At 34.6% G+C, this 11,197-nt stretch overlaps 1 protein-coding gene across 1 annotated transcript in view; it reads right to left on the reverse strand.

Annotated features, from left to right (window-relative positions):
* The window catches only part of LOC108737857 (patched domain-containing protein 3), a 102,440-nt gene that overhangs the window by 58,570 nt on the left and 32,673 nt on the right, over positions 1-11,197 (reverse strand). Inside the window, exon 2 of the mRNA XM_025980077.1 lies at positions 8,397-8,667. Coding sequence (XP_025835862.1) covers positions 8,397-8,667 — 271 coding nt within the window. The remainder of the gene's footprint in view (positions 1-8,396; positions 8,668-11,197) is intronic.

Here is an 11,197-nt window from a genome sequence, read left to right on the forward strand (position 1 = left end):
CCCTTTTTTTATTTTTTTCTATTATGTAATTTAATATAATTATAATTAGGTGAATAACCAAAGAGATTAGGTAATGAATCAACAACTAGTTGTACGTATAAGTATCTACTATAAAATATATCAGTCTTTATATCCATTTATCAACTTAAGATATTTGTTAGCTAAGCAATAAGAGAAGCAACATCGACGTTTCGCCTCTATTTGGGAGTCTTAATCAAGGTCAGTTCCCAGATAGAAGCGAAACGTCTCATTGTTAGATTAAACTGAGATCAGACTAAAGTAGTACCAGTACACTTCATAACCCAAGAAAACCCAATAACTCAAAATATGACAATAAATCTTTAAGGAATACATCCAGAATCACGTTTGTGGGTTCATTTGAGGATCTAAAGAGCCCCTCCTGATAGTAGACTGAAATTCCCCTCCATCATCACCCCCACCACTCATAATTTTCCCCTCTTTTTGGGGAATTTTATTTAACTTGTTTTTTAAACACTAGGTACATACATATGTCATTATTGACTTTTATTTTGGTTTTTACTTATTTTTAAATTTTATAACTACGAAAATTAGAATTTCAACGATTTGAAGGTTATAATAAATCGAACTTCCAAAAAAAATGGCAACTTTTATTTTGGCGCCACTAATGCTAACCTTTAAAATACATTTTGTATCTTATAGTTCTATAGTATTGAATATATAAGAAAACAAAACAATCCTTTTTATAATGAATAAATTTTAAGTACTTACAAGTATATACTAGAGAATATGAAAGTAATAAAGACGTTTTTGTAAACAAAGACCTCGGCGGCAGTTTTACCTTCCAAGATGCGTGTCTAATTTATTACTTAAGAGTTCTTTTACTTATTAATAGTTAACGCAAGTGGAATAAAAAGTGATGGATATTTTGTCTGTACATTATCGCTTAACTGCAAAAAATGCAACGTATGTCTATACTTTTATATTATATCTATGTGTAATACGTTAACAATTAACGCCTCTATTGGAAACTTAATTGCTTATTGCTATCCGGTGACCATCACTACTCCCGATAAGTAAATACTAACTGAGTAGATAATTAAAATATTATTCCCGATGATATTACTGTAGTTCGTAACGTGTCTACAGACACATTAATACAAGGTGATCGAAATAGTATATCATTATAATAAAATAGTGACTACAATTTTTCTACTTTTCTATTTCAGAACCATAAAACAGCGGTTCTCATTTTTTTTTGCTATGGAACCCTTTCTTATCCGCCCTTTCTTGACGGAACCCCATCATCATCATCATCATCATAAGGTCATCAGTCTTAAGACTGGTTGGACACGTACCTCCACTCTTTCCTATCCTGAGCTAAACTTCGCATTTCCATAAAACTAGAACAGCCCACATTCTTAACTATTTGCGAAGAGTAATCTAATCTATATTTACCTCTACCCCTCCTAACTCCTGCTTCTGCCTCTAATATATCCCTGACTAGACCTTCATGCCTGAGAAGGTGTCCTACCAACCTATCTCGCCTATTTTTTATTGACTTCCATAGAGTCCTCTGTTCTCCTATTCTTTCCAATACCTCTTCATTTCTAAACTTTTCTACCCACGATATCCTCATCATCCGCCTATAACACCATATTTCGAACGCTTCTTTTCTTTTCCGCCGCTCCCACTGTCCACGTTTCGCACCCGTACTCCAAACATACACCTTTAACAACCTCTTTCGAATTTCTAAATTAACCGTTCGCGAGCATAGCAGTGACTTCTTTTTATTAAAGGCGAAACGACCCTGGGCTATCCTCTGCTTTATATCCCTACCACTCCTTCCATCCTGACTTATCTGACTTCCTAGGTATCTAAAATCAGCCACTTCTTCTAATTTTTCGTCTCCTATCTTTATATTCGCTCTTTCCCTACTTTTTCTTCCCTTGCATACCAGTATTTTAGTTTTACTTTTATTTATTTTCATACAGTACTGATCTGTCAGTACCGCTTCCATTTTATTTAAAGCTATCTCTAGGTCCTCCTTGCTAGATGCTAATACTGCTATATCATCTGCAAATCTAAGCATACTAATCTTTTGCCCTTGCACATCTATCCCTACAGTTGTACTGTCTTTAATGATGTTGATGGCGTCTTCGATGTATAGATTAAAAAGTAGCGGTGACAGTGTGCATCCCTGCCTGACTCCCTTCCTAATATTTACTTCTCTACGTTGCATCCCCAGCTCTATAACTGCCTGTTGCTCTTTATACAAACTAAGTATCACTCTTCTATCTTTGTAATTCATCCCTACATTTTTAAGTATATTTAACATCTTGTCCCATTTAACATTGTCAAAAGCTTTCTCTAAATCTACAAATCCTATGTACGCACTCTTTCCTTTTTCTATCGTTTTCTCTATTGCTACCCGTAAAGCTAGAATGGCCTCCCGCGTTCCTCTATTTCTTCTAAACCCAAATTGATCTTCCCCTAATAGTTCTTCCGCCCTTTTTTCCATCCTCCTCTGTACAATTCTAGTTAAGATTTTTGACGCATGGGAAGTTAAGCTAATTGTTCGAAATTTCTCGCACCTATCCGCGCCCCTCTTCTTAGGTAATGTTACTACTACGTTCCGTTTATAATCCTCTGGGACTTTCCCCGTTTCGTAAATGTGACTAACTAACTTAAACATACGATCTCTAACCTCTTGTCCTGCATGTTTTATAATTTCCCCCTGTATCCCATCTACACCTGGCGCCTTATTATTCTTTAAGTTTTTTAATGCTACATCGAACTCTTCTTTCATTGTGGGGTAACCATGCTCATCTATTTCCACACTATCTTCCTTCTCTAATATATCTCTTAACTCAGGGCCTGCGTAAAGGTTCTCTAAATATTCTTTCCACCTATCTGCCTTTTCCTCATTTTCTATCAACATCACCCCTGCCTCGTTTCTTATATTATTACTACTGTATCCTACATCTCTAAAATTCCTTTTAATTATATTATAAGCCTCATCGGTTTTACCTATTTCAAACTTTTCTTCTACTTCTTTACACATCCACGGAACCCCATATCGACAAAAAAATTAAGTGATGATAATTTCATGTTTAACACTCCTGGCACCTTATTGTGCTAATATTTGTAAAATTGAATTTTTAAGTCAAAATCTCTACTGCAGGTATATATTTAATGTGCACCATTTTGCTTATAATAGCGTTAAAGTTTGATTCAATATCCGATAATTCAATTCGAATATTCGGAGTGGTATCCAGTTTTGAATTAGTTTTTAGTGTAAGCGTAAAATTAAAATCTGGAGCTGATATAAACAGAAACAACAGGAACCGTGATAATCTTCTTAACGACTGCAGGGTATGCATCTTTAAGTTTTATACAAAGGTCATTCAAATTTGAATCAGCTGATTCGAATTTTTGTTTTAAGCAGGATCAATTCTTAATATCGATCAAGTTCTCGTACTCCGACATAGCGAACATTGATGATTTAGTCTGATTTGCGACCTAAACACCTACCACTTGGTTAGTAAGTCAAAAATAGATATATTTCCCTTAGATAGAGGAGAATTAGATTGAGGACCGAGCGGCATGGCCTAGAGGTCTAGACCATTGCTTAGCATTCGGGAGGACGCCGGTTCGATTCCGGGTCCGTCAGCCTTGGTCCAAGTTATTCTGTGGTTTCCTTAGATCACTTAAGCAAATGCTGAAGCAGTAATACTCCACAGATAATCTTTCACTCTGTTCTGTCTTCATTTCGTCCGTCTCATCTTTCTCACCCGAACCACCACCACCTGGTGGGAATGAAACACCCAAAAGTTTTTTTTTTTAAGTTTTCGATTGGGGAAGTATTAGTAGCGAGAGTCACTAGTAAGGTAGGGTGGTGACGGATCTCCATCTTCAGATACCCTGATGATGTCTCCCTGCTTTTTCTATGTTCCCCAGATAAGTATCAGTGAATCGTTACTATTAACTCTTTCAATTATTTAGTAACTTTTATTAAAGATTGAATTAATCATTTTAAATCATGCAAAATGGAAAACATGACAAATAGTTTATGGGACAGGATGAAAACGAAGTTCCATTAGTCCATTAGATACGATTTAGGAAGTAGCTATCTTATCTGCCATGATAATAAATAAATCTTGTTCTTAAGAACACGGAGAGGTGTTCATGCTTGACCGACCGACTTGCAGACACTTCGTTCTTATGCAAATGACACACAAAGGACTTCCTGTGGACCAGAAGATTATAAAGTATGGATTTATATGGATGCAGAAGCTAAAGGCTTGAATATGATGATATAGCAGTACAAAAAAGTGGAAGTTCCTTAATGTGAACAAAATAATTCGAAGTGGTCTGTATTCTGTCGAAACTGCCAAGGGCGGTTCGTGATTTCGATCTTTTTAGATCTCATCAGCGTGTCGCAGGCAGCTTCGACAGAACACAGACCAACCTTTACCTGCTGTCTTAACAGCGCGTTTTAGAAAATACCACAAATGGCGTGGTGAGCGCCATCTGTAGTACGATGCTACATTTTAGGATTACGTATGCTCCAGCAAGGTCCATTTAATGTGTTTTAGTTCACTCGTAAACTTCTTTTCGTAACCTAACTTAACCTACCCTAACCGAAATTCACCAAACAATGCCATTTTTAATTGCTTATGATCAGGAGTTTGCAGTATCGACTAATTGAGATAATTACAATTTAATAAGTTTAATGAACCCATAATTAGTGGTAAATCTCTACTTTTTTAATTAACCTACAATCGGGATCCACCGTAATCTATCGAAAACTGGAAGATAATCTAGAAATTGATCATACAACCCTAAATGTCGGATTAGACATATTAAAAAATTGGAAAATAAATTTCAAAAACAATCGAAAATTAACTTTTAGAGCGGCTATTTAATTGAAAACTGCCTGTAATGTAATTTTTTAGAAATAATCGCCATTCTAATAGACATAATCGTTGAAGATTTTTCGCAATCTGTATGACATTGTTAAATTTTTCGCAAAGGCGCATCCTAGATATTCGACGTTTTTACAGTCGATTTATGAAATTTGTAGTTTATTTCGAAACACAGTTGTTGGTGTTGGCATTTATCGTTTGGTGTACTATAGACAGATGTTTTTAGATTGGAAAAGCCCAGGCGCCGGTCAGTCATGGTGGAGAAATTCTTCTCGTCTTTTTACTCTCACTTTCGACAATTTTGCCATCGGCATATTTATCTAATTAGAAATGGTCGAGCAATGCTACGAAGTGCCATAATGATTAGATTAAGTTGCGTAACCGTATGCATACGTTCATAATAGATCGACAATCAATTAACTTAAGCTGTAGGTATCTACGTACAAATGAAAATCATCAGTGTATGTATTTATAGGACGGCATTTAACATAGAGCATCTGAAATAGTTGCTATTAGTTATTAGTACTCGATTAGATAAGAAGGTAAGTCTATTGGTAAATGTTGGAAAAGTTAAAATTCAAATATTTCAACAAAAACTGAAGTAATTAAAAATTGTTAATTGGTGGTNGTAATAAACAGCACATATTTGAATTTAATTGTCAGCGTACAGTCACGTACAAACGTCCTGACACACTATACATTCCTTCGATTGACTATAAATAATATATAATGTATTTATTGCAATAAAACGGGGTCGATTTTGTCTAAAAGCCCTTCGATTTTCCTATTATAAAGGGGTTGTAGTATTAAAGTAGTGTAATTAATGTTGTGTAAAGTATGTAGTAGTTTAAAGTATAATAGTTACTATGAGATATGAGTTAGAATAACGGTAGTCATAACTAAAATTATTAGTTCTGAGAGTTACACGGTTTTACTATTCTTCTGAGTTTGATGTGTTAAAAATAGTAAAAAAAAATGGTAAATCCAACTTCTCTTTTTAGTGTATGGTACAGAAAAATCCGGTACCCAATGCCTGGTTGTGTTCGTTTGTCTCTCAGAGAAAAACTATGCAGCTGATACTGTTGGATTAAGGACAGTTTCCCATTGGTTACGAAAAGGGTAGTAATAGAAAAGGTAAGACCAAGACCAAGATTGGGAATTGGGACAGTCTTGGTCTCGCTCAAATACTTCTAGTATCGGTCTTGGTATCGTATCTTGCATTCGCATTTTGATTTTTTACAGGAAGTACTCCTTAATTATTATTGACATTTACATTTTTTAGGGATATATAATAAATTATCATAGAATAGCAAATTTTTATTGGACTAAATATGAAGATTGGCGGTTGTTGTAGAACAAACAAATTAGCTCAAACCCCAACGCCAAACCACGACATTGTAGTTGTCCGAAGCACTTTGCGGTAACAAGGTTAGAGCTGAAGAAGGTAACATTGTTACCGAAAAGTGCTTCGGACAACTACAGTGTCGTGTTTTGGGGTTGGGGTTTGAGCTATTTTGTTTGTTCTATTGGACTATTGTTACAAAACGTTTACTCTATTTCATATGTTTACGTGAATGCGATCAATTAATATTCTGCAATGAGATTTAATCGATTCTAACATTCTAAAGTATGTAAATTATGCTTTTACATTAAAAAACAAATACTGACTCATAAGCGCTAAAGGATTAATGCCGTTCACTTTGATTGTAAATAGCAATGACTACTACACAAAATGGAGTGTTTTAGAAATAATTCAATGGGAGAGTTTGCATTTAAAAATCAGTCTAAGACAATTGATAGGATACAATGGCGGACCAAGTAGAAGGTCGGAGCGTCTGCTCCTATGAAGCTTCCAAATTTCGAAAAGTCCTTTTTAATGAAATCTCAAAAAGGCCAAAGTAGGTCAGTAAGTATAACAAGAAGTAGTTGAGCACTAAGCTTGAAAAAATCCGACAACTTGGGCAAAACGTCGGCTGTTGTTTTTAATTAATAAAAAACTTCTGCTTTGATTTTACACCCAATATAAAATTAGGGGAAGAATGGATAATAGAAATGTTTTATTGCGTACCAAATACATTAATTTAATATGTAAAATACCGAATAATTTATTCACCATAATTACTAATTTTAAATTATTAAATAGTATTAAGTGATATGTATGGCTTATTGCTAGAATTTGGTTTTTTCTTTTCTAAAAAAGGGCAGTTTTTATGTAGTAAGGTTAACAGCTAGTTCTTATACAGTAAGCAATGTTCGTTCAGCACAAACAGACGTGTTAACAATTAGTAATATATAGTCAAAACCGTTTACTACGACATCTTTTAGAACAACATACCGGTTATATTGACCAAAATCATAGGTCCCGGCTTAATTCTGTTAGACCGCCCTATAAAAAACACTGCTTTTTACGACATTGCTTATTACGACATATCTCTTTGAGCGAATACATTTAACTAATATTTTCGGAGAATTATACCTGTAAGAACGACCAGCTGTATTGTAAACATTTGAATAGGTAACAGTATCCACATCTGGTACAGTAAATGACCATTAAGATCCCAAAAGTAAATAACCAAATGCTGTCAGTGTATTACGAAAAATTGTTTTTTATTCTAATGAACAGTTTCATATGCAGGGAAATTATGATGATACATTAATTAAAATTAAACATGAACTACATAGTCTCTACGCACGACAGAAGTGTTCCAAACAGACTAAAATTCCAGATTTTATTAATATAGAAAAATGATAATTACATGTACGTAATGTCTTTTTATAATACGTTTTATGTAAAATAAATAAAATGTAGTTTTATTTTATATATGAATATATTAATCACACATTCAATAATAGCTATAGGTCACCGGCTATTACGACTATCGGTTTTTACGACCAAATATGAGTAGTCCCTTCGGTGTCGTTATTTTGACTGTATTTACATATAATTATAGTTTATCAAAGGAAATATCTACCACATCATAATTAAAGTTCATTAAACAATTTGAATGTCTTGTCATTTCTTCGATTATTTGCTAACAATATTCAGCGTTGACAACTTACTTGTTGTTCATAAAAAATAAAGTTAATTTTTCAAATTACCTAAAATCGTGAAAATTTAGATACCACTAAAACCGATGAAAATTTTATTTCCATAACGTTGCGTTAAATTTTCCTTTTTAGAAATGACTATTTAAATTTAAACTCCGTTCCAAGCCTTTTTTCGCTGTTATCAATGAAAAGGCTTGAATTATCAAAATTTATTGCAATTTCACCATAAATAAAATTTCGCCTGGACTACGTTACACAAACTTGTGCAGTTATACATATATGCGTACGCATATGTGGTATTTTAACAAGAATTTTGGAAAGGGCTGGTATACGACCTGGACCATCCCATTAAGTCTAAAAGACTAGTCGGATACTTAAACTCTCTGTCAAATTTCTTTTGTTATTACACGAATGATCGGGTCACGTCATTCGATATCTCACCTGCTCTCGTGATCCTGGCGACACTAAACCTGTTCGTGTAGTTCATTTTGAAAAAGTTCTCGACGGTGGCCCTTTCGATTTTCCCTGCCCCGTTAATCGGACTGAACAGGTATTCGGGGTCAATGTTATTATTCAGCTTTTGGTAACCGGTCACAGCCAAGAGGGTTAATAGAACCGGTACTATTATGAAATATCCCGGATAATGACCCACTATCCGTCCCAGCCTGTAGAACGATTTGTTTAATAGGTCGTCTACTATCCTTAATCCCATCTGAAACAGAAACAGAGAATGTATTCCACATATATTTATTGAAACATTCGACAAGCAATTATCCATATGATATGTAAATAAAATTGAAGTGCCTGTATGTGAAATCCAAATAACTGCTTTCTATTTAAGCTGATTGTGGTGTGATTCGTATGTAATTAAGGCACAAACAACCTTTAAAAAAAATTATAAGCTAATTTTTAAAACGTCTAAACGCTTTATTTCAAGGTTATTACCTGATTCGTTACTCTTGCTTTTCAGGAGAAAGAGAATTGTAATTCGTAAAACTACTCCTTCAAATTCCTATTAACCAAGATAGAGAGAATAACTTAATACGAAATTTGACCGGTCCTAGACAAAAATTTTTAGTCTCTCTCCAGTCTCTCAGAGTCTTTCAGCGTCTCTGAAAACGTCTCTCACAGTTTCTCAGTTATTGCCTAGGTGTTTTTATGGATCTCTCACAGTCTCTGTATGAGAAACTCGAACGATAAAATTGTTATTTCAGAGATTCGAGTTTCTCGTTCAGAGATTTGAGTCTGTCTTTCAAAGATTCGAATCTCTCGTTCAGAGACTAGATCCGAAATGAGGACCTCTCCATGAGTGACTCGAGCCTCTCGTTCAGAGATTCGAGTCTCTCGTTCAGAGACTAGATACGAAATGAGGACCTCTCTATGAGTGACTCGAGTCTCTCGTTCAGAGACGCTAAACAGTTTTATTTGACAGTCTCTCGACAGTCTCTTTCAGCGACACCAGAGAGACTCGATGAGAGACGGAGACTCGAGTCTCGCTTTCAGAGCCTCTGAGAAACTGAACATTTTTATCTCGGGAAGGTACACTCAAAATATCTGGAATCACAAATAGTGCTAGGAAAAAATCTTGACCAACTATCCCTTGTACCTTGTGGTAGTAGGTACTAATAGATAGTCCTTCAGTTTAATTTTAATGTTTTTTTAGTCGTTAGAGATAGATTTGTTTATTCTTATTCAACCTATTTTATTTTATTATATTTGAAATTTCCATAATTTCAAATGTTACAAGCCAGTCAAATAACTCTTGCATGTTCTTTTGCAAACAATGATAGGCCAATTTGGTACCAATGGTCAGGTTCTGCGAAGGTTTTCGACGGCAACCACCTTTGTTAATTTTATTATCTATGCTCTTTAATTGTATGCAGGTTACAGGAATTTCACAGCTCGCAAGTCATACCTTGTTGGGGTTTTCCCCTTATTGGCTTCTGGCTCGTATTGTTTTGTTGCATACCAGGTATTGGTGGTGGCACCAGAACAATTTTTGATTTTGTCACATAAATTAAAGCTAGTTAGGTTTTGTCTTTCTTCTTGTTAATTTGCGTTTTTAATTCATATTTTCTTCGTCGTGTCTGTAATTGTAATCCGTTATTTCATAGTTAATAATTCATTTGTAAGTAAAGTCTGTATATAGTGTTTTATATCGAGTTTCATTCGCCCCGTTAAAACCAACATTTTGAGAAAATACTGCTCATGATTTCACAGCAAACAGGTAGTGTTATAAAAGACAATCTTCGACAAATTGTATAATCATCGGTTACATTGATTAAAAAGGACTACGAAGAAGACAAAACAAAACAATAGAGTATACGTTGAGAATGAATCAGTTGGACGCAACGAAAAAAATTGTGATTAAAATATAGCTGTACGATGATTATAAATTAAATTTTTAAAATTAGAAACTTCTATAGTTGATTTATAGGCTTTCACGTTTGTCGCCTGAAGAAACTGGATTTCTAGATGCTAACCGCGTCTTATTGATGAAAACACTATGACGGATTAATCATCAAAAAGTCCGACGTTTCGTCTCCTATTACAAGGGACATCGATAGGAACTTCATGCTGCCTGTGCAGAATCCCCTACGTTGGTGCTTAACTTTAAGATAGAAGATAGTTTTCGAGAAATGCGAAAACTGACGGAAGATAGGACGAAGTGGAAGAACATGTCCAACCACTTTAAAGACTTGAAGACCTCGAGATGATGTCAATGATTTTTATATCTATAAATAAACAAATTGTGCTCTGTTTAGCAAAAGGTGGTCAACTTGTCCTCGCTTTATCCAACATAATTAAACACACCTCCTTATTCAACATTTTCGTTTTGTATTTCCGCAAATTGCATTTAATTATCATTACATAATACTGTCCATTAGTATATGAACAAGAGACAAAAGCAGAAAGTGTATATACATAAAGCCTAAAGACACATGCAGATTCGCATAAAGTGTAAAGCAGTGATTAACATTAACTAATTACAGTCTATTTCAATTTGTTAGAATTGTGACCTTGAAGAAATCTGCGCGAAGATAGAAAGAATACACACTAGGCGTGAGCAAGACAGAAATAGTTGGAACAAGCTTGAACTAGAGCAGAGCTCTCGATGGGCGGGCTTAGGAGATCGGCTAGAAATGTACAGTACTAGACGAAAATGTTTAGCAATTTCTTAAAACAAACATGTATATAAATTAACAATAGAAAACAAAGCAAAAGTTTTATAGGTGTGTAGA

The sequence above is a fragment of the Agrilus planipennis genome, unplaced genomic scaffold (assembly GCF_000699045.2).
Source record: "Agrilus planipennis isolate EAB-ADULT unplaced genomic scaffold, Apla_2.0 scaffold14, whole genome shotgun sequence".
NCBI classification, from domain to species: domain Eukaryota; kingdom Metazoa; phylum Arthropoda; class Insecta; order Coleoptera; family Buprestidae; genus Agrilus; species Agrilus planipennis.